General features: G+C 55.1%; 1 protein-coding gene across 3 annotated transcripts; it reads left to right on the top strand.

Moving 5' to 3' along the window:
- The first annotated feature begins 96 nt into the window (after positions 1–96).
- Positions 97–20,696, top strand: TYK2 (tyrosine kinase 2). Of its 3 annotated transcripts, none has more exons than XM_078443415.2 (25): positions 97–209; positions 1,069–1,247; positions 1,513–1,728; positions 6,603–6,726; positions 6,859–7,006; positions 7,359–7,522; positions 9,106–9,472; positions 9,873–10,070; positions 10,169–10,326; positions 12,178–12,286; positions 12,378–12,567; positions 12,648–12,751; positions 12,836–13,018; positions 13,104–13,191; positions 14,118–14,245; positions 15,130–15,265; positions 15,349–15,503; positions 16,243–16,393; positions 16,820–16,917; positions 17,185–17,377; positions 17,706–17,824; positions 18,159–18,331; positions 18,547–18,664; positions 19,101–19,211; positions 19,297–20,696. In XM_078443415.2, exons 3-25 carry the CDS (start codon positions 1,533–1,535, stop codon positions 19,429–19,431), a joined length of 3,546 nt encoding a protein of 1,181 aa, XP_078299541.1. In that variant the 5' UTR covers positions 97–209; positions 1,069–1,247; positions 1,513–1,532; the 3' UTR covers positions 19,432–20,696. The 3 variants fall into 3 exon arrangements, with proteins under 3 accessions (XP_078299541.1, XP_078299543.1, XP_078299542.1); XM_078443417.2 differs by having other exon boundaries at positions 139–218; XM_078443416.2 differs by lacking the exon at positions 97–209 and having other exon boundaries at positions 461–1,247.
- The last annotated feature ends 4,345 nt before the right edge of the window (positions 20,697–25,041 follow it).

Raw genomic sequence — 25,041 nt, 5'->3', positions numbered from 1 at the left:
TGGGGGGGGGGAAGTGAAGCTGAGGACCAATAGGAACGCCGCCATTGCAACGAAAGGACCAATGGTTACCTGCGACGGGTCACAGCGGCGGCCAATGACTATGCCCATTTCAGGTGGCCAATAGGAGGCGGTGTCTCGGCGGCAATTTGGCGGCGGCTGCCCTTGGCTGTGGGGCGGGGTCCCGGGTCCTAGCCAGAGTCCGGGAAAGGGTGAGCCAGGTGCCGCCGGGAGGTCTTCTAGAGGGAAGCGGCCGGCGGGAGGCGCGGCTGGAGGCGGGGAGCGGGCGGAGGGGGAGAGGGGGTTGCGGGGAGGGGAGGGGGGAGTGGCTGCGCTTGGCCGGTGGGCGGGCGGGGCGGGGGACGGTGAGGATAGCAACACCCGCTGCCTTGTGACTGGTCAATGGTGGGTGCACCTCGTGGTTCCTACCCCTGCCAGCGAAGTTTCGAGGTTTAGGTGTTTGTTTGGGGGGGGGGGGGGCGGTGCGGACTTCCAGGGTGGAGACCTCCAACCCCATTTGCAAAGCTGGCTCTGGACCCGGTGGGAATGAGGAAGGAGGAAATGGACGTCCCCACCATATTTTCTCAAATGTTAACACATAATAATAGCGAATATTTATTAAGTACTTACAGCCTGCCAGGCCCTGTGCTGAGCGCCCTCCCTGCCTCATCTCATTGAATCCTCCCAACAACGCTTTGAGGGAGGAGAGGCTGTTATATGCCCATTTTCCAGATGAGGAAACAGGCTCAGAGAGGGGCTGATTGCTGAGGAATCTGACATTGTGCTATGACGACATTCTCTTCTCCGGATCACTGTTTATCTTAAAACTGGAGGACTTGGAGGCCTGAGGCCCGGGCCTGGCTCTAGAAAAAACCCCACAGCTGGACTGAAGGGAGAAAATGAAACACAACCTGTCCTAGGCTCAGGGGAGTCGGCAGTACCTGGGGTTACTCACTGGGGTAGATGTGGGAGGCAGGAATCTTGGCCTGTAAGAGAAGGACGATGGAAGCAATAATAATGGTTTTATTCTTGTTTTTGTCATATTTGTTATTTTTTCATGCCTGCGTTAAGGGCTGAGCTGTGATGTTACAACCATCTTTTCATGGCAATCCTCCCAACATCTCCATTTTCCAATGGGGAAACTGAGGCCCAGTGTGGCTAAGTGCCTTGTCTGATTTGACACGGAGAGATCCAAGATTTGCCCCCCTGGTCTGTTTCACCACACCTGCCTGCCTGTTGATTTTGGGAAGGTGGGTTCAAAACAGGTTTTTATATTGGTGCAAACCTGTCCAATAAAGGGGTTCATTATTGTTCATGACAGATCTAATGGGTGCGGGCATGTTCTCTAACTCCATCAAACAGATGTAGAAACAGGCTCAGGGAGGGGAATTGGGTGTCTGAGGTCATACAGAGAGGGGGTTCCAGAATCTTCCCCTCAGGCCTCAGCCTGGATGAGTGGAAGGTTGAGGGGACGTCAGGTCAAGGTCTGGGGGCTGATGGCCTGTCTCTTCCCAGCCAAGCCAGCTGTCAAGAGCATGCCTCTGTGCCGTTGGGGTGCCACCACCAGGGACAGCAGGCCTGATGGGGATGAGGCTCAGCCCATGGTCTCCAGGGGAGGCCTAAAGGTCCTTCTGCACTGGGCTGGCCCTGATGGCGGGGACCCCTGGGTCACCTTCAGCGAGGCCACACTGACCGCAGAGGAGGTCTGCATCCACATCGCACACAAAGTCGGTGAGTCTGGGGCATCGGCCATGTGGTGGGGGTGGGGGGTGAGGGTGCTGAGAGCAGCAGCTGGGCCCATCCATCCATCCATCCTTCTGCCCATTCGAATATTCAGCAGACATCGAGTGAGGAACTGTAGTGTGCCAGCCCCAAATCACCGCCTTTGGAGAGCTGATATTCCAATAGGAAAACCAGCAAGGAACACAATGAATAGGAAACAGCAGAGATGGCTGATGGAGAAAAATTAAAAATTCAGGAAAGGCCACTTGGCTGGCTCAGTTGGTAGAGCATGTGACTCTTGACCTCAGGGTTGTGAGTTCAAGCCCCAGGTTGGGTGTAGAGATTACTTAAGAAAAAAAATCAGGGGCGCCTGGGTGGCTCAGTCGGTTAAGCGGCCAACTTCGGCTCAGGTCATGATCTTGCGGTCCGTGAGTTCGAGCCCCGCGTCGGGCTCTGTGCTGACAGCTCAGAGCCTGGAGCCTGTTTCGGATTCTGTGTCTCCCTCTCTCTGACCCTCCCCTGTTCATGCCCTGTCTCTCCCTGTCTCAAAAATAAATAAAACGTTTAAAAAAATTTAAAAAAAAAATTAGGAGAGAGGGAGGGAGCCACAGGGATGTCTAGGGGGAGATGGTACACGACAGAGGGAACCGCATGTGCAAAAGCCCTGAGGTGGGAATTTGCCAGAGACAGCAAGGAGGCCGACATGCCTGTAGCAGAGTGAGTGGAGGGGAGGCAGGACTAAGCGAGGGCAGGGAGGTGATGGGGGCAGGTCAGGCAGGGCTTGGTGGGCCTCAGGGAGGACTTGGGACTTTACCCCAAGTGAGGTGGTTGCTATGGAGGACCGTGAACAAAGGAGGGACGTGACTGGACTCAGGTATCCTAGGTGCTCTCTGGCTGCTCTGTGGGGAATAGACTGGTGGAGGAGGGTGCGTGCGGGGAGACCAGGGTGGTGGTGACCTCCAGCTGGGGGATATGGGGGAGAGGTCAGCCAGGGCTAGATCTTACGGTGCCTTAAATGCCAGAGAGAGGAGTTCGTAGTTTACGCTTTTCTCCCGAGAGCTGTAAGGAACTATGGAATGGCTGAGAACCTACAGTAGAGGTACCAAATGTAATTTTTGGGGAAAGTTTTATTTATTTCTTTTGAGAGAGAGAGAGAGAGAGAAAACGTGCATGAGCAGCGAAGAGGGGCAGAGGGGGAGAGAGAGAAAGAGAGAGAATCCCAAGCAGGCTCCATGCTCAGCATGGAGCCCAATGTGGGGCTTGATCCCACAACCCTGGGAACATGACCTGAACCTAGTCAAGAGTCAGTCGCTTAAGGGCGCCTGGGTGGCTCCGTCGGTTAAGCGTTCCACCTCAGCTCAGGCCATGATCTCACAGTCCGTGGGTTCGAGCCCCGCATCAGGCTCTGTGCCGACAGCTTGGAGCCTGAAGCCTGCTTTGGATTCTGTGTCTCCCTCTCTCTCTCTGCGCCTCCCCCACTCGCGCTCTGTCTCTCCCTCAAAAATAAAATAAAAACATTTTTTAAAAAAATTAAAAAAAGAGAGAGACGCTTAACCAACTGAGTCACCCAGGTGCCCCCAAAAGTGTAATTTTTTCTTCCAGAGAAGGAGAAGGTCTGTCCAGTGGGACTTTGCTTATTGGCCCCGTCTTCCAGGAAATTCTCTCAAACCTCCTTACCCACAGTCTGATGGGGGCCTAATGGTGGATATCTATCACACGTTGCACTTTCCCATTGGTGGCCGATTCTTCAAGAGCTCAGACAGGAGTGCCGGGTGATGTGACGCATGCCTGGCAGAAGGAACAGGATTTGTAAAGGGCCCAGACAGCCTGATCTTTGGAGGAAGCAAAAGACCTTAAGAGGGACTACATTGTGAGTTCTAAGAATTTGGTAAGGGAAGTAGGAATTGAAAGCGGAACCTTATTTGTCAGGGTCCAGGTCATGGTTATTCTGTGCTGAGGGGGTTGGGCTTTCTCATGGGGCAATGGGGAGCCGTGGAAAGTTCAAGCCAGAGAGCAAAACAGATTGGTTCTTTAGGAAGCTGTCTCTCAGGGAGGCATTCTCCTTCTGCGGGAGGCAGTACACTTGGACACAGCGACCTTGAAGAGCGATTTGCATCATCCCACACAGTTCCACTCCTAGATGGGTACTTTACGGTCGCTCCGCTCATATGTTTTAGGAGACGCGTTCCAGAATGTTTGGAGCTGCTTCATTTATTTTAGTGAAGGATGGGAGGCTGTCTCAGAGTCCCTCTGTAGGAGAATGCATAAATTGCAGTCAGGTTGAATGCTGAAATGTTCTATAGTCAGGAAAAAGGAATTTCACCAAAGTTACACATGTCATGTGGGAAGTTTTTTTAAAAATTTATTTAAGAGATTTTTGATGTTTATTTATGTTTGAGAGAGAGGGAGAGGGAGAAAAAATGTGAATGGGGGAGGGACAGAAAGAGAAGGAGACACAGAATCTGAAGCAGGCTCTAGGCTCTGAGCGGTCGGCCCAGAGCCTGATGCGGGGCTCGAACTCATGGACTGCGAGATCATGACCTGAGCTGAAGTCGGATGCTCAACCGACTGAGCCACCCAGATGCCCCATTTTTTATTTTAATTTTTATTTATTTTTTAATCTCTACACCTAACACCGGGCTACAAACTCATGACCCCGAGATCAAGAGTCACACGCTCTACCAACTGAGCCAGCCAGGCACCCTTCATGTGTGAGGTTTTAAAACCTATTGTAACTTGAAAAAGCAGGGGCACCTGGGGGTTTAGTCGATTAAGCATCTGACTTTGGCTCAGGTCGTGATCTCGCCCTTCTGAGTTCAAGCCCCGCATTGGGTTTGCGGCTGTCAGCGCAGATCCCACTTTGGATCCTCTCTCTCCCCTCTCTCTCAGAAATAAATAAACATTAAACAAAAAAATAAGAGGGGAGCCTGGGTGGCTCAGTTGGTTACGTGTCCAAATTTGGCTCAGGTCATGATCTCGTGGTTCGGGAGTTGGAGCCCCGTGTCGAGCTCTGGGCTGACAGCTCAGAGCCTGGAGCCTGCTTCGGATTCTGTGTCTCCCTCTCTCTCTGCCCCTCCCCTCTCATGCTCTGTCTCTCCCTCCTTCAAAAATAAATAAACGTTAAAAGGGCAGGATGCCTGGGTAGCTCAGTTGGCTAAGCGTCCGACTTTGGCTCAGGTCATGATCTCACGGTTTGTGGGTTTAACCCCCACGTAAGCTGTCAGCTCAGAGCCTAGAGCCTGCTTCGAATTCTGTGTCTCTGATTCTGTGTCTCTGTCTCTCTCTACCCATCCTCTGCTCGTGCTCTGTCTCTCTCTCTCTCTCTCTCTCTCTCTCTCAAAAAATGAATAAAGGTTAAAACAATTTTTTTAAAACTTTTTTTAACGTTTATTTATTTTTGAGACAGAGAGAGACAGAGCATGAACGGGGGAGGGTCAGAGAGAGAGGGAGACACAGAATCTGAAACAGGCTCCAGGTTCTGAGCCATCAGCCCAGAGCCCGACGCGGGGCTCGAACTCACGGACCGCGAGATCATGACCTGAGCCGAAGTCGGCCGCTTAACCGACTGAGCCACCCAGGCGCCCCTAAAACAATTTTTTAAATAAATAAAAATTTTAAAAAGGAAAAGAAAATTGTAGGGGCGCCTGGTTGGTTTAGATGGTTAAGCCTCCAACTCTTGGTTTCGTCTCAGGTCAGGATCTCACAGTTTGTGGGTTCAAGCCCTGCACTGACAGCGCGGAGCCTTCTTAGGATTCTCTCTCCCTTTCTCAGCCCTTCCCTGGCTGCTCACTCGCTCGCTCGCTCTCTCTCAAAAAATAAATAAACATTAAAAATTGAAAAAAAACCAAATTATAGAAGGACACCTATAGTGTAATATTAGATTTAGAGCTTATAACACTTGAGACTAGGTCATAGAGGATATGGAAATGATAAACTCTGTTTCAGGAGTATGGGTACCTCTTTACAGGAGGAGAAAGGAAGAGAATGTAGGCAGAGGCTTCCATTGTAGCAGTCAAGTTTTAGGTCTTTATCTTGTCTCTGTACTTTGGTGATTATAAATGATTCCGGATGGACTATCTTAGATGAAAATATTAAGTGACGTGTGTAAAAGGATGCCTTGGGTGGCCGGTGTGGGAAACAACAGCAAGTCTGGAGGCTGGACTAGGGCTCGGCTTTGGATCGGAAGGAACCCGGGGAGATTGGAGGATGCGGACAGAACAGGCCTTGTGACCCGTCTGATGTGGGGTGCTGGGGGGGAGTTGAGGACAAGGACCAAGTCCTAGTTTAAAGAACTGGGCAGACAAGAGGCGGGTCTGGGGACCTGAGACAAGATCTCTTTGAAACAAGGCACATCTAAGAGGGCTCTGGCATCCAGGGGGAGACAGCCAGGAGGCAGGTGGCTCTTCCCCCGGGGCTGGAGTTCAGAGCGAGACCAGGCAGAGTGCCAGCAGTTTGTAGAGTTGGGTGGGTCAGTCTAGGATAGGTTCTCGCTCTAGGAATGGCAGCCTCCCAAATTTTCCTGGGTCAAGGGCAGCAAAGGTTTACCTAAAATCTAATGCAGGTTGAATGATTCACTTCTATCTTGTAGCTTCGGCACAAGGGGTCTCCACCACCCCCGTGACAGGGAAGATGCGAGACAGTTTATTTCCTGGCCTGGGAATCTGCGTCTCCCTTCCGCCAACATCCCGTTGTCCAGAAACCAGGATAGGAAATCTTGTCTGTGAAGCCGCAGCATGGTCAACATGTTGCATTGCGCTCGATGTGCAGGAGGAGCAGAGGGGAGGGAGGGGAGGGAGGGGAGGGGAGGGCCGGGCCTATGAGGGGGTCCACAAGGCAGATGGCAGCAGCTGCGGACTCCTCATCTTGTTTCTTCCCTGTTCCAGGCATCACTCCATCCTGCCTCAATCTCTTCGCCCTCTTTGATGCCCAGGCCCAGGTGTGGCTGCCCCCAAACCACATCTTGGAGGTCTCCAGAGACATGAACCTGACATTGTACTTCCGCATGAGGTGGGTGAAGGCCCCTCGGAAGTCTCGCCCCCTTTTGTTCTGCCCCCCTCGTTCCCCCGCTCCCCACCTTCCTGGAGCTGATCTGAGTCCACGCTAAGGCCCCAGCTGTTCCCCCTCCCTCCCCTCTTGCAGGTTTTATTTCCGGAACTGGCACAGCATGAATCCTCAGGAGCCGGCCGTGTACCGCTGTGGGCCCACCAGGGCCAAGTCTTCCTCGGAACAGGCAGAGCAGGGCGTGCAACTCCTGGACCCAGCCTCCTTTGAGTACCTCTTTGAGCAGGTGTGTGCAGGGCTGCTGGGGACGTGGGGCTGTTTGTGAGGGACTCAGGGGTAGCTGAGGAGCCCCACTTCCCTCCCCAGTTCACTAAAGCAAATAGGTTTCAGCCCTTGCCGTCTGGGATCCTTTGGCTGTCTGAACCAAAGGGTTCTGAGACAGGATTGCGTGGGAGAGAGTGCTGTGATCAATTAGTGATGTCTGCCACAGGCTGAGGGTGGGGCAGAGGAGGCATGTCTGCTGCGTATTTGGCCTTTCCAGAAAATGGGGGTTCCCTCCCATCCCGAAAGTGGACAGAAGCCAGAGAGGGAACAGGTTTTCATGCCTCCCTTTCTGCCCGCTCCCCCCACCCACCCAGGGCAAGCACGAGTTTGTGAATGATGTGGCACCACTGTGGGAGCTGTCGAGCGAGGAGGAGATCCACCATTTTAAGAACGAGAGCCTGGGCATGGCCTTTCTGCACCTCTGCCACCTCGCCCTTTGCCATGGTATCCCCCTGGAGAAGGTGGCCAAGAAGATCAGGTGTCCGGGAATGGGGCGGGGACAGGTATCTGGGAGTCACGGTAGACCTTGCATCCTGCAACGTCTTCATTCGGCAAACGCTTGTTCAGTGCCTGCCGTATGCTGGCGCTGGTGCCGAGTGCCGAGGCCACAACAGTGAACGAGTCAGACAAACATCACTGTCCTCTCGGAGCTCACGTCTGGTCAAGGAGCCAGGCAGCACACAGAACGGCAAAAGCGAAAGGTCCAGGGTTTCAGGTGATGCTACACGCAGAGGGGAAAAAATTAAGCAGGAAGGGAGGAAGAAGGAGAAGGTAGCATTCAGATTCCAAGGTTTGAAGGAAGTGAAGGAGGGAGCGTGGTGCGTATCCGGGAGGAGGGCGTCCCGAACAGAGAGAACAGCCAGTGGGGAGACCCCGAGGCCTGGCAGATATGTTGGAGGATGTGTAGGTGGAGCAGAGTAAACTCGGAGAGTTCCTTAGAGTTCAAGGGGAGGAAGGACAGAGGAGCATGGGGAGCTGGGAGTGAGCTGTCCGCACCTCCATTGTTGTGAGGGCCTGGGTAATCCGGGTACACTGCCTGGAGGGGGCAGCGAGCGAAATGGATCCCACAAGACCAACAGTTCTTAAAGCACATGTCTTTCCATTTCTGTCATGTTATCACTCTGGAAGACCCAGGCTGGGACAACAAAGTCCAAGGTGCTTGGGAGCCTGGAGGGAGTACCCCCTCTAGCCTCGACATCAGAGAATGCTCCCTGGGAGAAGTGACATTTCTGCTAAGACCTGAAGTTTGAGTCAGCTTTGTCCAGATGTGGACTGTGTTGGCCAAGCATTCTAAGCAGAGGGAAAAGCGTACGCCAAGGCCCAGAGGCAGTAGGCGGCAGCAGCCTTCTTCTTGGAGATCTGAACTTGGAATGTGGGGGCCTGAGTCCACCAGGCTGTAGTCAGGGGACCTTTCTCCCAAGGGCTCCAAGGAGCCCTGGGAAGCTTGGCAGTGGGGGCGAGAGGCAGCTAAAACCTCAAGCTTTTGGATCGCTCTGATCTAGGGGTGGGAGAGAGGGCTTGGGACATGGAGACTGAGGCTCAGAAATCTGTTAGCTAAGTGAGCTGTACTGGAGGTCAGATGCCGGACAGGCGGTGGGAGAAGAGGGGAGAGGATAAGGGTTTGTGAGGAGCAGAGGGGCCTCCCAGAGCTGTGCCTTTTGTCGATAATCATCATATCGGTGATAAAAACTAATCGTGACTTCTCCAGTAGTAACACCTGACGTTCACATAGGTCTTACCATGTGCCAGTCAGCAGCCCTCAGGCCTCAGGCCTGGAAGTGGGCCCTGTTTGATCCCACCCTATATATGAGAAGACCGAGCGCTTTAGGAGGTTGTCCAAGAGCTGGGATTTTAGCCCCATCGTCTGCTCCAGAATTCTGACACCGGCTGGCCTCCCTGTGCTGGCCCTGTATCGCGTTGCTCTCTTTCCCCCTGCACGACGGCCGGCCTGTTTTCTAGACGAGGCAGCTGAGGTTCGGAGAGGTTAGGCCGCTCACCCAGCGTGACGCGGCTCGGCCTGCAACCGGGCTCCTGACCGGCCCTTCCTGGTTGCCCCCCCAGCTTCAAGGACTGCATCCCGCGCTCCTTCCGGCTGCAGCTCCGGCGGCACAACGCGTTAACACGGCTGCGCCTACGGAGACTCTTCCGCAGGTTTGTGCAGGCCTTCCAGCCGGGCCACGTCTCCCAGCCGGTCATCATGGTCAAGTACCTGGCCACGCTGGAGCAGCTGGCACCCCGCTTCGGCACGGAGCGCGTGCTCGTGTGCCGGCTGGAGGAGCAGGCCCGGGCCGTGGGGGACCCCTGCTACGTCCAGGACAGGGGCCAGTCCCCCCCGGAGCCTGGGCCTGAATTGGCCCCCGGACCCCCTACTCATGAGGTGCTGGTGACAGGCACGGGTGGCATCCGGTGGCGGCCAGTCCAGGCAGAGGTGAGCAGAGTGCCTCTTCCATCCGGGGGCCCAGGTGGCTGGGGCTGGGCTTCCTGCTCAGCCTTGGCCTCCAAGGGTGGCTGCCGTGAGCCCTTTCCCCACATGGCGCTGGGGTGTGTGTCCCCTGGGGTGGATTTTTGGGGAGCAGCCTCTGTCTCCCCCCTAGGGACCTACTTTCTGAGGTCTGCATCTCTGAGGGACCCTCGTCTGGTACCTGGGGGCGAGAGGGCTCGGCTCCCCCTCTCTTCCTCCCTGAGGTTCTGTCTTCTGGCGTGTGTGTCTCTTGGGGGAAGGTCTCCGTCCCATCTGTGACACGGGGACTTAGGGGGATGCCTGAGGAGCCTGTCCCCGGGAAAACTGTGCGGGGGACTAAGCTGGCACGGCCCTGCTGGGTTTCCAGGGTCCCAGTGGCGATGGTTGCAGCAGGAACCCCCGTGCTGGCCCATCAGGGAAGAAAAGCAAGGCCCAGGAGATGGGCAACCAGCCAGTGGACAGGCCTCAGGAAGCGCCGTGGGCCTACTTCTGTGACTTCCAGGACATCACCCACGTGGTGCTGAAAGAGCGCCACGTCAGCATCCACTGTCAGGACAAGTGCCTGGTGGGGCCCTGGGGCTGCGGGCCTGAAGCGGGGCGCGGGGGGCGCGTCTGGTCTGCGATGGCTGCCTGACGTCCCCCCACCCCCACCCCGGCCAGCAGGAGCTCACCCTGCCTTCCCGGGCTGTGGCCCTGTCCTTGGTGTCGCTGGTGGACGGCTATTTCCGCCTGACGGCCGACTCGAGCCACTACCTGTGCCGGGAGGTGGCCCCTCCGCGGCTGGTGATGAGCATCCGGGATGGCATCCACGGGCCCTTGCTGTGAGTGCTGGGAGGGCGGCTGGGTGACATGGGGCGACGTGGGGCTGCCAGCCGGGCCGCAAGCTCCAGGGACGGTGAGGCTTGAACGAGGTGTTTGTATCGAGGTCTTCGCGTGCGTTCACATTAGTGTGTGTGTGTGTGCTCACCTCCGTGTGAGAGTATACACGTGCGAGCAAGCCTTCCTGTCTTAGTACATACCTACCCGTGTGAGCGCAGCTGTGAGTGTGGCCGTGTGTAAGCACACACGTGCACATGCATCTGTGCCTATGGCGTCCATGTGTGTACACGTGTGTGCGTGCCCGTGGGTGCACACGTGTTCGCCTGTGTGGGTGCATGTGTGGGAGTGGATGCACGTGTGCACGCCTCGGGTTACAGGGGGAGAGAGGGTGCCTGCCGCGGCGTGGGCACGTGTCATGACAGTACCTGGGTCTGGGACTGTCACCACACGTTTAACGGCTCTTTGGGTGTGCGGCTGTGTTTTATGATTGCATATAAAATCGTCATTGCCTGTTTTTACGTGACGGGACGGGTGATCTTTGTGGAGCTGTAGGTTGGACAAACGCTAGTGGCCCTTCACATACATGCGTGTTTACATCCCCACAGGTGTGTGTGTGTGTCCTGGTAATTGTAGGTCACTGTCTGTGCAATTCTGTTCGGACATACGGGGCCAAGGACGTCAAGTGTCAGTACTTAAGTGGTCCTCAGACACGCGTGTGGCCATCCTGCATGCTCCTGGGTCAGGGTTTGTGACTCGCGGTTCGTCTGTGCCTCATACCTGTGCCTGGGCGGTCCTGCGCCATCTGCGGCCCCGGGACGGGCTATCGAGGTGTCTAAGAGGTCCGACGGCTCGGAGCCTGGTCTCTACCCCAGAGGAGGGTGAAGCGGCCATCCCACCTCCTGAGGGCCGTGGCTGTGCCATGTCCCAGCCGATGTGCACGGCCACCCGTCCTGGGGTCCGGGGGCCGCATCGGCGTGTGTCCTGGTCTGTTTGGGCGGCTAGGACAGTAGCATTGGCTGAGTGACGTAGAGGCAACGGATGTTTGGTTCTCATAGTTCCGGAAGCCGGAAGTCCAAGTTCAAGGTGCAGGCAGGTCCGGTGTTCAGTTGAGAGCCCCGCCTCCTGGGTCATAGACAGCCCTCTGGCTGGGTCCTCACGTGGAAGGGGCAGGCGAGCTCTCTGAGGTCCTTCTATAAGGGCACTGATCTTATTCGTGGGCTTGCCACCCTCGTGACCTGATCACCTCCCAGAGGCCCCACTTCCTCACAGCGTCACCTTGGGGGTTAGGTTTCAGCACAGGAATTCCAGGGACACACGGACATTCAGTCTGTAGTAGCACGTGAGCCCCCGCACGCATAGGTGTCTGGGCCTCTGTGGCTGCAGCCCACGTACTGCCTATCTGTGCTCACGACGTTGTCACCTCTGGGTCTGGGATATCGATGCCCCGTGCCACCACGTCATAACGGGTAAGCGGCTGCGTCTGTGACTGTTGTCCTATGAACGTGCGACAGACTATGTGCTGCGTGTCAAGGTGGCTGGCAGGGTGTGTGCCCATCCAGTGTCTGAATGCAGTTGACTGTCTGTGTGTGTGTTACCATGTTGGTGACACTGTCCAGCCGTTGTCACACACGAGCATATGCCTCTTGTGGTACCTCTGTCGCCCCGGGAGTGTTCGTGTGCAAGACCGTGTTTAATTGGTACGCGTCTGTGTTCAGACTCAGCGTCTGCACGTAAGTGCCTGAGTCTGACATTTGTCAGGCTCGTTTGCCAGGGAGGTTTCGTGTGTCCTTGTGGCCAGGCGCGGGTCCAGCCGTACCCCGGGGTTCCCCGACACGCCCCCTTGTCTTCTACAGGGAGCCATTCGTGCTGGCCAAGCTGCGGCCCGAAGATGGCCTCTACCTCATCCACTGGAGCACCAGCCACCTCAACCGTCTCATCCTCACGGTGGCCCAGCGTGACCAGGTGGGCCTGGGGCGGGGGTCCCAGGCCGGGGCTGGGCGCGCTCCCTGCCTGGACCCCTGCTCACCGCCCCCACCCCTGCCACCCACCCCAGGCACCTGGCGGGCAGCAGTTGCACCTCCGTAAATTCCCCATTGAGCTGCGGGCCGGGAGCTTCGAGCTGGAGGGCTGGGACCGCTCCTTCCCGAGCGTGCGGGAGCTGCGCACCGCCCTGCAGGGCTGCTCGCTGCGGGTCGGGGACGACTGTTTCTCCCTGCGCCGCTGCTGCCTGCCACGGCCCGGAGGTATGGTACGGGGAGCCGTGGGGGGGGGGGGGGGCGTCTCCCCCCGTGCCAGCCCACGGTGATGTCACTTCAACCCCCAGAGCTCTCCAACCTCATCATCATGCGTGGGTCTCGGGCCAGCCCTGGGCCACTCAACCTCAGCCAGCTCAGCTTCCACCGCGTCTGCCAGGATGACATTACTCAGGTCCGCGCAGTCGGGGCTCCGGGGCACTGGGGAGGGCGGCCTCGAGCTGTTGTCATGGAGACGTTCTGTGCTTTGTCCCTCCAGCTGTCTCACTTGGGCCAAGGCACGAGGACCAATGTGTATGAGGGCATCTTACGGGTGGGGGAAAGAGGCCCCAAGGAGGGCACGGCAGATGGTGGGGACTCCCCCACGCCCAGTGGGGACCGTGGACAGGAGCTACGAGTGGTACTCAAGGTGCTGGATCCCAGTCACCACGACATCGCCCTGGTGAGTGAGCACCGCCAGGGGCCAGGTGGCAGGATGGGGGGGACGGTCAGGGTCTGTGGCCACCTGACCTGCCCCACGTCCATAGGCCTTCTACGAGACAGCCAGCCTCATGAGCCAGGTCTCCCACGTGCACCTGGCCTTTGTGCACGGCGTCTGCGTGCACGGCTCTGAGAGTGAGTGGGTCCCCCACCGCCCCCCGCTTTGCGGTCCCCACTTATACCCACTCCCTGGGTTGTACCCTGACCCTTGACCTGTGTCTTCACCCCTGACTCCACGCTCCACCTTGACTTATACCATGATCTCCAACTACACACCTCAAACTGTGGCTACTCGACCTTCAACCTGTACCCCACCCCCTGACTGTATCCCAACACTCACTTTGCATCCTCATCCCTGACTATACCTTGACTTTTCCCTCTACTCCAGTACCTGGCTGTACCCTAACCCTTGACCTACACCCTGACTCCGGGCTGGATCCCTAGCCCACCCACCACCTGACACCCCTAGTCCCCGGCATCTCTCGACTCTCTGACCCCACTGGCATTGTGACCCCACGCAGACACCGGCACCGTTGGGCTCCCCAGTCCTCCCAGATCTCTTGCCTCCGCCCCTACCTCTACCCCTACCCTGTGTGTACCTCAAAACTCCACGTCCAGGGTGACCCCAGCCAGTAGCCCCCACATTCTCACCCCCACCTGTCCATTTCTCTGGCTTTCCCTCCAACGCGGGTCTGCACCCCGTGAGTGCCCCAATCTGGTGGGATCCTGTCAGCCCTTATGATGCCCCTGTCTTAACCTCCACACCCCACTCGCCTGTACCCACCCCCAGTTCCCCAGTGACATCCTCACGTTGTCACTTTACGTGTCAGCTTTCCGCGGCCCCACCCTGGACTCAGATGCCAGCGTTCACCTCTGCCTCACCCTGCACCCACATTGCCTACCCTCCATCCCGCATTTCCCCTCACCCCAGCGTCACTCCCAAGTTGCCCCCCGGGCCTCTGTCCCGACACCTTCCCCACCCACAGTCCCAGCCCCCGTGTCCTACCACCTGTGCCCTGGAGGGTGGAGGCAGGTGGGCAGCCCCTGCTGGGCCTTTGCAGACATCATGGTGACAGAGTACGTGGAGCACGGACCCCTGGATGTGTGGCTGCGGCGGGAGAGGGGCCACGTGCCTGTGGCCTGGAAGGTGGCAGTGGCCCAGCAGCTGGCCAGCGCTCTCAGCTACCTGGTGCGTGCTCGTGGGTGGGGCCTGGGTCGATGGGAGCGCCAGGGTGGCCTCAGCATTGGGTGTGGAGGCCTCAACACGTTATTTAATCCACACACTGGCCCTGGGGGATCTTTCCATGAACGTGTCCTGCTCACACACCCCTGTGGCTCCCATCTCCCCCAAGAGAACACCTCACCTCTCTATAGTGTCTGAGATCCCGTGGGGCTTGGCCTCAGTGGCCTCTGTCACTCTTGCCATTCATCCCAGCTCCTCCTGGCCTAGTCACCCCAGTTTCCAGAGCACCTCTGTGTGCCAGGCTCTATCCTCGTCCCTGAGGACACAATGGAGAACAAAACAAAAGTCTCTGTCGTTAGGGAGCTGGGCACTTAGTTGGGAGGAACAAACAAATAATAATTAACTACATTGCATAGTGTTTTAGGAAGTCGTAAGAACTACGGTGGGGGGAAAGCAGGGTCTGGGGAAGAAGCAAAGGTTTAAATAGATGGGTGGGGGAAGGCCTCACTAAGGTGACCTGGCGGTGAGGAAGGGAGTCCCGAGGGTATCTGGGTAAGTGCATTCTGGGAAGAAGGAATAGCCAGCCTAGAGGCCCTGGGGAAAGAGCTCCCCGGGCTTGGTTAGAGGAGAGCAGTTGGACCTGACCGGAAGTTTGGCCCCAGCTCTGGGAAAACTGGAAGGACCTACTAGGTGCCTAGTGCAACCCGGTCCCAATGACCACGTATTTGGATCCCCACGATGACCATGATCGTTTTATGGGTTTTGTGGTGTATTTGACCTCGGTTATTTCTTTCACGTGGGCCGTCCCTGTGGAGACCACATGGATGGGACTGGGGGCAGCATCTACAGCGCCCCCCCCTTGGCCATGCCCCCTTTCCACCCTACCACAGGAAGACAAGAGCCTGGTTCATGGTAATGTGTGTGGCCGGAACATCCTGCTGGCACGGCTGGGACTGGCGGAGGGCACCAGCCCCTTTATCAAGCTGAGCGATCCCGGTGTGGGCCTGGGTGCCCTTTCCAGGGAGGGTGAGGACCCGGGCAGGGCTGGGTTCAGGGACAGGCTTCCCCCCGCTCTTTTCACCCTTGGTGACTTCTGACCCTGGTTCCAGAGCGGGTAGAGAGGATCCCCTGGACAGCCCCCGAGTGCCTGTCAGGTGGGGCCAGCACCCTAACCACTGCAGCTGACAAATGGGGCTTTGGTGTCACCCTCCTGGAGATCTGCTTCGACGGGGAGGCCCCTCTGCAGGGCCGCGGCCCTTCCGAGGTATGTCCAGGGCTTGTCTGGGTCCGTCCTATAAAGGGGATTGGCACTTCCAAGATGTCCAGAGGGCATGTTCGGGGTCCAGAGCTGCCTCCCCTCTGGCTGTGTGGCCTCGTATCTCCGGGGCTCCATCAGGTTATCCGTCACTTGGGGTTAACCAGTCCCTACGTCATAAAGTCGTGACGTACAGCAAATAAGTGACGTGTTTCGGTTTTAAACAGAGCACCCGGGGCCGTGATGAGAGCAGCACAGGCTGTGGGGGTGAGGGAGTACCAGCGGACTCCCCGGAACCAGTTGAGGGGTCAGGCAAGGCTTCCCAGAGGAGGTTTAATCTAAGTGCAGAAATACTGCAGTGACCAGGCTAGGAAGCGCAGCCTAGGCCGAGGTCCCAGCATGTACGAAGGCCCCGAGGGTCTGGTGCGTTCAGATTGCTGCAGGAGCTTCCTGGAGGCAGACGGAGGAGGGGCTAGGCACAGAGGTGGGTGGAAGCCAGGGCAGGAAGGGCCAAGTGTGAGGTGTTCGAGCACAGCATGCTCAGCTGGACTCGGGATCAAGTCCTGGCCCTGCAGTGGTGATCAAGTCTGCTTCCATTTGCCAAGCCTCAGCTGCCGCATCTGTAAAATGGGAGTGACAAGAACAAGGACCTAGCTTGCTCTGAGAGCTTGACTGTTCTTTTGGAGAAGGGGACCAGGAGTGGGGGTGAGGGGTGGGCACTGACTCCTGTGGGTCCCCTTCCTGGCAGAAAGAGTGCTTCTACCAGAAGCAGCACCAGCTTCCTCAGCCCTCATGCCCGGAGCTGGCCACACTCACCAGCCAGTGCCTGACCTATGAACCAGCTCAGCGGCCCTCCTTCCGCACCATCCTGCGTGACCTCACTCAGCTGCAGCCCCAGAGTGAGCCCCACCCCCTTGCTGGGACCCCTGCTTATGCCTGCATGGTGCACCTGAGGTTTCTGCACAGGGACTCAGCATGCGTGCCCGTTTCGAATGCACTTAAGGCTGTACGGATGCCTGTGCTCCCCTTAAAGTCTTATGTAGGGAGAGCCACAACCTCTTTGGGCAAATTAGGCCCTTGCAGCAACTCTCTTGCTTTTGCTTTCTCTCTTGATGTAATACCCTTTACCCAATCTAAGAACTTCCAGGCGTCAGTTTTGATGCAGTCAGTTCTGTATTTTGGACAAGAAGTGGAATTTTGCAGCTGTTGCAAAAAAGTTTCCTTATATTTGAGATCAGATGCTGGGGGAGCAGACACCTGCTTTCTGTGCCTCCAAGTAGTTGGAAGAGTTAGGGGTCCAGTGACACCCACTGTGACTCTTCCAGATCTTGCTGACATCTTGGCTGTGAACCCCGACTCGCCTGCGTCAGACCCCACCGTTTTCCACAAGCGCTATTTGAAAAAGATCCGGGATCTGGGCGAGGTGAGGGGGCTGGGGCAGGGCCCAGACTGTCAAAAGCCCTCCTGGTGGAGTAAAAAGGGTTTGGGTCAGAAGTTAATATGGGTAGGGCCTGGCCTATGAGACCCGCAGCCTCAAAGGAGGCCCTGAGGATTTGAAAAGGAGGCCTAGGCCCCAAGGAGACCCCCTAACACGGAGTAGGTGGGGCCCAGGATTTTCCAAACAGACCCGATTGGAGTGGGTCCTGGGAAGCCGGGGTGGGGCCGACCCTCCTGCGTGCTCTGGGGCCAGGGTCATTTCGGCAAGGTCAGTCTGTATTGCTACGACCCGACTAACGACGGCACCGGCGAGATGGTGGCTGTGAAGGCCCTCAAGGCGGGCGGGGGCCCCCAGCTCCGCACTGGCTGGCGGCGGGAGATCGACATCCTGCGCACGCTCTACCACAAGCACATCGTCAAATACAAGGGATGCTGTGAGGACCAAGGTGGGCGGGGCTCGGTGGGCGGGGCCAGCAGGGCCTGGCCAATTACAGCTTCTGACTGGAGGACGCCCTCGGGTGGGGTAGTTGCGCCGGGGCTGCCTGCTTCCCACCTTGGCCCGCAGCTGCGGCCAGGACGGCTGGGAGGGACCTTCGCTTCCGGCCCCCCGGGGACGTGGGGATGAGGTTTAGGCTGAGTTGTCCCACCTAAGGACCGGGCCTGGAGTGGCCGAGTCAGGGCCTCGCCTGGGGTGGGGCGGGGGCGCTGCGGGCTCGGGATGGGCGGCCCCCGGCCCCGGGCTCCATCCCCGCACCGCCCCGCCTTCTGCATCAGGAGAGAAGTCGGTGCAGCTGGTTATGGAGTACGTGCCTCTGGGCAGCCTCCGGGACTACCTTCCCCGGCACAACGTCGGACTGGCCCAACTGCTACTCTTCGCCCAGCAGATCTGTGAGGTGGGCCAGTGGCCCCTCCTCTTTGGCCTGGCCTGAGGGTCCCATACAGTCGGCTCACCAGTCCCCAGGCCTGGGCCGGCTCCCCACGTCCCCAGTTTCCATTCGCCTGGAATCTCTGTGCCCACTTGGGCACACCCGGCAGCCCAGTCCCTCCCGATTGTCCCACCCCTGCCATCACCTCTCCTCCCTTTTGCTGGGCTCCGCTTGCCATCCTGCCTGCTCCTGCACCTGCTCCCCGCCATCCTGACCTGATCGCCCCCTCCCCTCCTGATCCTGGTCAAGACTCCTCAGGCTCTACCCCGCCCCACTGATCCCGGCTCCCCCTCCCCCCCAGGGCATGGCCTACCTTCATGCACAGCACTACGTCCACCGAGACCTGGCTGCCCGCAACGTGCTGCTGGACAACGACAGGCTGGTCAAAATCGGGGACTTTGGCCTAGCCAAAGCTGTGCCTGAAGGCCATGAGTACTACCGCGTGCGCGAAGATGGGGACAGCCCCGTATTCTGGTGACCAGACAGGACCAGATGAAGTGGGGTGTCAGGGTCACCTGGGGCCGACAGGGGGAAGGAGATAGATGCTGGGGTCTCAGATGACAGGGTCTGATCCCAGTGAAATTGCCCCCCCACCCCGGTGGGGCCCTAACTGGGACCAGAGAGCTCCCCAGCCCCAGGTAAGACTCTAACCTGGTTTGGCCCAAGGCCTGAGTGCCCCATCCCCCCAGGTATGCTCCAGAGTGCCTGAAGGAGTGTAAGTTCTACTATGCATCTGACGTCTGGTCCTTCGGGGTCACCATGTATGAGCTGCTGACCTACTGTGACTCCAGCCAGAGCCCCCCTTCGGTGAGAGACAGGCCCTCAGCCCCACCCCATTCCAGAGGAGTTAGAAAGACATGCATTGGATTCCCAGCCCCTCCACTTTAGCAAGGGTTTAATCCCTAATCCCATGGGGTTCAAGCCACACGTTGGATTTAGAGATTACTTAAAAGTCTTTAAAAAAAAAAAAAAAAAAAGATTCTGGATAGATAAAAACAGTTTGTAGAGAGACTTAATAGCAAACACCTGTTTCAGACTTCCTCTACGAATGTTAGTTACCTAACTTCTACAGTAACCCCAGCGGTAGATGTTACTGCCCCCTTTTACAGGTGGGTAAACCAAGGCCCAGGGAGATGAAGTCATAAGTGTAAAGTTCTGCCCCAAGAAGCAGCAGAGGTGGGGCTAGAAGCCTCTGTCTAGGCAGACACACCTCCTGAATAGACCTTGTCTTGTTTGGGGGTAGAAATTCATCGAGCTCATAGGCCTCACCCAAGGGCAGATGACGGTGCTGAGGCTCACTGAGCTGCTGGAACGAGGGGAGAGGCTGCCGCGGCCAGAGAAATGCCCTTGCGAGGTGAGCCCTCTCTCCCCCCATTCACCTCCCCGTCAGCCGGCTGCAGAAAGAGCAGCCGCCACATTTCCAGTACTTTCCTCCCCAGATCTACCTCCTCATGAAGAACTGCTGGGAGGCAGAGGCCTCATTCCGCCCCACTTTCCAGAACCTCATCCCCATTCTCAAGACGGTCCAGGAGAAATACCAAGGCCAGGCCGCCTCAGTGTTCAATGTGTGCTGAAGCCTCTACCACCAGCTCTCAGGGTATTGGAGCAGACACCCAGGAGAGGGGCTCCCCGCCCCGAGAGGATCCCAAGGGGGAGAGGTCGGCCTCACCATTCCCTGTGCCTTATTCTGTCTGGAGACCCCACCTCTGTGAACGGACTTTCCTTATGTCTTAGTCCACTCGGGTTGCTTTACCAACACCTCTGGTGGGGGCGCTCACCAGCAAATGTATTTCTGACAGCTCTGGAGGCTGAGACATCCAAGATGAAGACACCAGCATGGTCACATTCTGGTGAAGGCCCTCTTGGTTCGTAGCCCACACCTGCTGGCTGTGTCCTCACAGGGTGAGAGAGGGCTAGGGAGCTCTCTGGAGTCTCTTTTGCAAAGACGCTTCTGAAGGTTCCACCCTCATGATCTAGCAGCTGCCAAAGGCCCACCTCCTAATACCATCACACTGAGCATTAGGATTTCAATGTAAGGATTCTGATGGGCGCTTGGGCGGCTCAGCTGCTTAAGCATCCGACTCTTGATCTCAGCTCAGGTCTTGATCTCGGGGTTGTGAATTCAAGCCCTGCGTTGGGCTCTGCACCAGGCATGAAGCCTACGTTAAAAAATTTTTTTTGAGGGGATGCACACCTTCAGACTATAGCACTTTCCGTGGTTATGAGCCTGGGGCAGACCCCTGAGGGACCCAGGACCAGCAAGGACCTACTCAGGCCTTCGAATCCGATTTTTTTACCTCCCCGCCTCCCCCGCCAGCTCCTACCCTTAGGACCCACCATTTCCGCTAGCTGGTAATAAACTCCTATTTTCTCTGCTGGAGGCTGTGGTCCTTGGGCCCTTCTGCAAACACCTTGGGCAGCAGGTGTTTGCACCCCTGGGGATTGCAGCCGGAGCAAAGTTTCTGCAGAAAAAAACCTGGCTGAACTCTTTAAGCTTTGTTCACCTCGGAATCACCAGCAAGCAGCAGGCCAGTACCTGGAACACAGAGGGCCCTCAATAACTACTTGCTAAATAGGTGAATTGCAGGGGGGGGGGGGGGGCGGGGGACAGGGAGGACATGCCACGTAAATGAGTGCCAGACCTACCCTTTCCTCCCCTGTGTGACTTCAGGTGAATGGCTTTCCCTCTCTGGGCCTTATTCCTCAACTATGACCTGGGGGTGGTCATGCTCACCACTGCAGGGGACTAATGTAAATAGCTAATGAGGTCCTTCATGTCAGACTCTTAGCAAAGATACCTGCAAACAAGTACTTAATAAACATTTGATATCGTTGTTAATCTGGTGTTGGCCAAAGCGTTTCTACTCAACACGTCCTTGAGACGGGAGATGTGTAACCACATTGTGAAAGGTTGTGTAATATTTTTCTTTCTCATTTGATTTCTCAAGACTTGTGCGTGGCATCTCCCCTTTTCCAGATAATTCCATACTCCATACTCGTGTGTTGAGATCTGCTTTTGATAACAGCTTGCATACTAAATTTGCATTATAGTTGTAAGGCCGGCAGGGGGGGGGGGAGCAGGTAATATTGAAATCAGCAGTGAAATGTCTCTGTTAGCCACTGCTGTCGTCTCTCTGAAGGCAACTAATGTCATCTGGTTTCCTCTTTCTGCTTCCGGAGACCCTTCGTCCAGATACAAGGAAATCTGTACACATACTATGCTTTGGCATCTTTTGGAAAAATCGTAACGTCGAGTGCCTGGCTGGCTCGATAGATAGAATATGTGACTCTCAATCTCAGGGTTGTGAGTTCAAGCCCCACGATAGGTGTGGAGCCTACTTAAAAAACATTTTTTTTTAATGTTTCTTTCTTTTTAAAAAAAAATTTTTTTATGTTTGTTTATTTTTGAGAGAGAGGGAGACACAGAATCCAAAGCAGGCTCCAGGCTCTGAGCTGTCAGCACAGAACCCAATGCGGACTCAAACTCACGAACCGTGAGATCATGACCTGGGCTGAAATCAGATGCTTAACTGACTGAGCCACCCAGGTGCCCCTATCGATTCACTTCTTCTTGTTCTTCTTTTTTTTTTAAATGTTTATTTATTTTTGAAAGAGAGAGCGCGCGCATGAGTGGGGGAGGGGCAGAGAGAGAGGGAGACCCAGAATCCGAAGCAGGCTCCAGGCTCTGAGCCGTCAGCACAGAGCCCAACGCGGGGCTCGAACCCACGAACCGCGAGATCATGACCTGAGCCAAAGTTGGATGCTTTACCAACTGAGTCACCCAGGCAACCCCTCCAAAAAAAATGCTACTACTATGCGGAACTCTTTTTTTTCCCCTACCTGCTAGAGGTCTTCGGGAAGGTTCCACATACCCAGGCCTACAGGATTTCCTTGTTCTAGTTTATGGCTGTGTTGTGGCTCATCATTGAAATGTTAGCATTTGTTCCCTTCTGGGGGTCATTGGTCACTTCTGATCCTTGCAGTAGTAGTAGCCACCTGCTCCATCGCCTTACCCAGGTTCAAGGGTATCTGTAGCAAAATTCTCAATGGGAATAGCTGCTTACAGGACCGAGCCTGGTAGTGGGCCACCTGGTAAAAGACGTTGCCACTAGAATATATTTTGATATTTGATAGGGCAGTCGCTTTCCAAAATTATCTTGCTTATTCTTGTGTGGCTACTTATTTAAAAAAAAAAAAAAAAAAGTTGGGTGCCTGGGCGGCTCGGTCAGTTAAGTGTCCGACTTCGACTCAAGTCACGATTGCACGGTTTGTGGGTTCGAGCCCCGCGTCGGGCTCTGTGCTGACGGCTCGGAGCCTGGAACCTGCTTCGGATTCTGTGTCTCCCTCTCTCTCTGCCCCCACCCCCCACTCATGTTCTGTCTCTCTCTGTCTCAAATAAAAATATTTAAAAAAAAATTTTTTAAGTTGTATTATGGACAGTTTAAAGCACATGCAAAATAGGGAAGAATAAGGTAACAAACAAACCTGAACTTAAGCGCCAACATGAGCAGTTTCCAGTATCCACTGCCGAACATGTTTGAGCTCTACCCCCATCCGTTTCCCTGCCACTGGAGAATTTTGCAGCAAATCCCAGACATCATTTTCCCTGTAAAAACTTCCATACGTATCTTGAAAAGATCGAACCACAAACAATAACTGCAATCATTATCACACCTAAAAAGTTTAACGATAATTCTTCAATATCATTGTGTAGCCTGTGAGTATTTAGATTACAATTTTTTTTAACGTGTATTCATTTTTGAGAGAGAGAGAGAGACAGAGTGCAAGCCAAGAAGGGGCAGAGAGAGAGGGAGACACAGAATCTGAAGCAGGCTCCAGGCTCTGAACTGTCAGCACAGAGCCCGCCGTGGGGCTTGAACTCATGAACTGTGAGATCGTGACCCGAGCCGAAGTTGGACACAACCGACTGAGCCACCCAGGTGCCCCCCTAATTGTTTCTTAAATATTTACTGGCTCAAATAAAAGTGCAAACAAGGCCCACATACCGCACTGGATTGAGGGCAGCTTCCTTTAAGTTCTGGGTTCCTTTTTTTGCCCCTTGCAACATATTTGAGGGGCGCCTGTGTGGCTCAGTTGGTTAAATGTCTGACTTCGGCTTAGGTCATGATCTCAGGGTTTGTGGATTCGAGCTCTGCTTTGGGCGCTGTGCTGACAGCTCAGGGCCTGGAACCTGCTTCAGATTCTGTGTGTATCTCTCTCCACCCCCCTCCCCACTCTTGCTCTCTCTCTCTCTCTCTCTCAAAAATAAATAATAATTTAAAAAAACATTAAAAACTTAAAAAAACTGGATTGTTCGTCCTGTAGGCTTAATAGAAGTCTGATGTCACCCTTGTGTAGTTTGATATGTTCCTCTGTTCTCCCTTTGACCAACCAATGCCCAGGCTCAATTTCCATTTCTTTCTTTCTTTTTTTTTTTTTTTTTATTTTTCAAAAAAAGTTATGTTTAGTATTTATTTTTGAGAGAGAGAGAGACAGAGACAGAGCACGAGCCAGGGAGGGGCAGAGAGAGAGGGAGACGCAGAATCTGAAGCAGGCTCCAGGCTCCAAGCTGCCAGCACAGAGCCCCATGTGGGGCTTGAACTCACAAACCGTGAGATCATACCCTGAGCCAAAGTCAGATGCTTTGGCCATCCAGGCGCCTCTCAATTTCCATTTCCCGGCAAGACTTCCACAGGGGGCATTGTGCCCTCTCGACAGGAGGAACTCAAAATCAGCTTGTCCCTCCTTTTGTGACCTAAGCAGCCACTCAGATCCATCAAGGATCCAGTCTTTATTTTCCAACGTTTTTTTTCTGAAAAATCGCACACACCTAGAAGTCAGAAGAATAATACAGTGATTACCCCTAGGATCCACAATTACCTAGATTGCTAGATATTACTTGGCCACCCTGTATCTATCTATCCATTCCTGCCATCCATCAACCCATCTCATGTTTTAGACACAAATCAAAATAAGTAGATGTGTCATCACCAGCACAATGTACAGCACTTTTTCATCTTCCCAAACTGTCCCCATTAAACACTGATGCCACATCCCACTCCCCCTCGGCCCCTGGCGGCCACCACACTCTACTTTCTCCACTAGTTGCCTATTCTAGGGACCTCATATCTAAGTGCACTATGTGTCCTTTTGGTCCCGGCTTGGTTCACTTGGCCTAATGTTTTCAAGGCTCATCCATGTTGTAACGTGTCTGATGGGTTCTTCTTTTCCTTTTAGGGCTGAATAATATTTCACCGTATTTATACATCATGTTTCGTTCACCCCTTCGTCTGCTCATGGACACTTAGGTGGCTTCTGTCTTTTGTGAATAATGCTGCTGTGAACCTTGGTGTCCACATATCTGTTTGAGTCCCTTTTGGATACATACCTAGGAGTGGAATTGCGGCATTGTATAATTCTATGTTTGTTTGTTTTATAATGCTACGTTTTTTTCCACATGTTTATTTAGTTGAGAGAGAGGGAGAAACAGAGAGAGAGAAACAGAGACAGAGAGAGAGAGAGAGAGCATGAGCAGGGGAGGGGCAGAGAGAGAGGGAGACACAGAATCCAAAGCAGGCTCCAGGCTCTGAGCCATCAGCCCAGAGCCCGACACGGGGCTCGAACTCACGGACCGCGAGATCGTGACCTGAGCCAAAGTCAGACACTTAACCCACTGAGCCACCCAGGCACCGCTTATAATGCTACATTTAACTTTTTGAGGAGCGGCCTGCTTTCCACAGTGGCTGCCCCATTTTACATTCCCACCAGCCATGTATGAGGATTCTAGCTCCTTCACATCCTTGTTAACACTTACTACTTTCTATGGGTTATTTTTTTTTCCTACAGTAGCCATCCTAATAGGTGTGAAGTGCTTTCTCATTCTGGTTTTTTTTTTTTTAATGTTTGTTTATTTTTGAGAGAGACAGAGACAGAGTACAAGTGGGGGAGGGGCAGAGAGAGAGAGGGAGACACAGAATCCGAAGCAGGCTCCAGGCTCTGAGCTGTTAGCACAGAGCCCGATGCGGGGCTCGAACTCATGAATAGTGAGATCATGACCTGAGCCGAAATCAGACACTTAACCGACCGACCAACCGACCAACCGAGACACCCTGGTGCCTCACTTTCATTCTGGTTTTGATTTGCATTTCCCTAATGGCTAGGGAGCTTGGGCATCTTTTTATATG

Source organism: Panthera onca, chromosome A2 (genome assembly GCF_046562875.1).
Source record: "Panthera onca isolate mPanOnc1 chromosome A2, mPanOnc1 haplotype 2, whole genome shotgun sequence".
Classification (NCBI taxonomy): domain Eukaryota; kingdom Metazoa; phylum Chordata; class Mammalia; order Carnivora; family Felidae; genus Panthera; species Panthera onca.
This window is presented reverse-complemented; position numbering and strand designations above follow the sequence as displayed.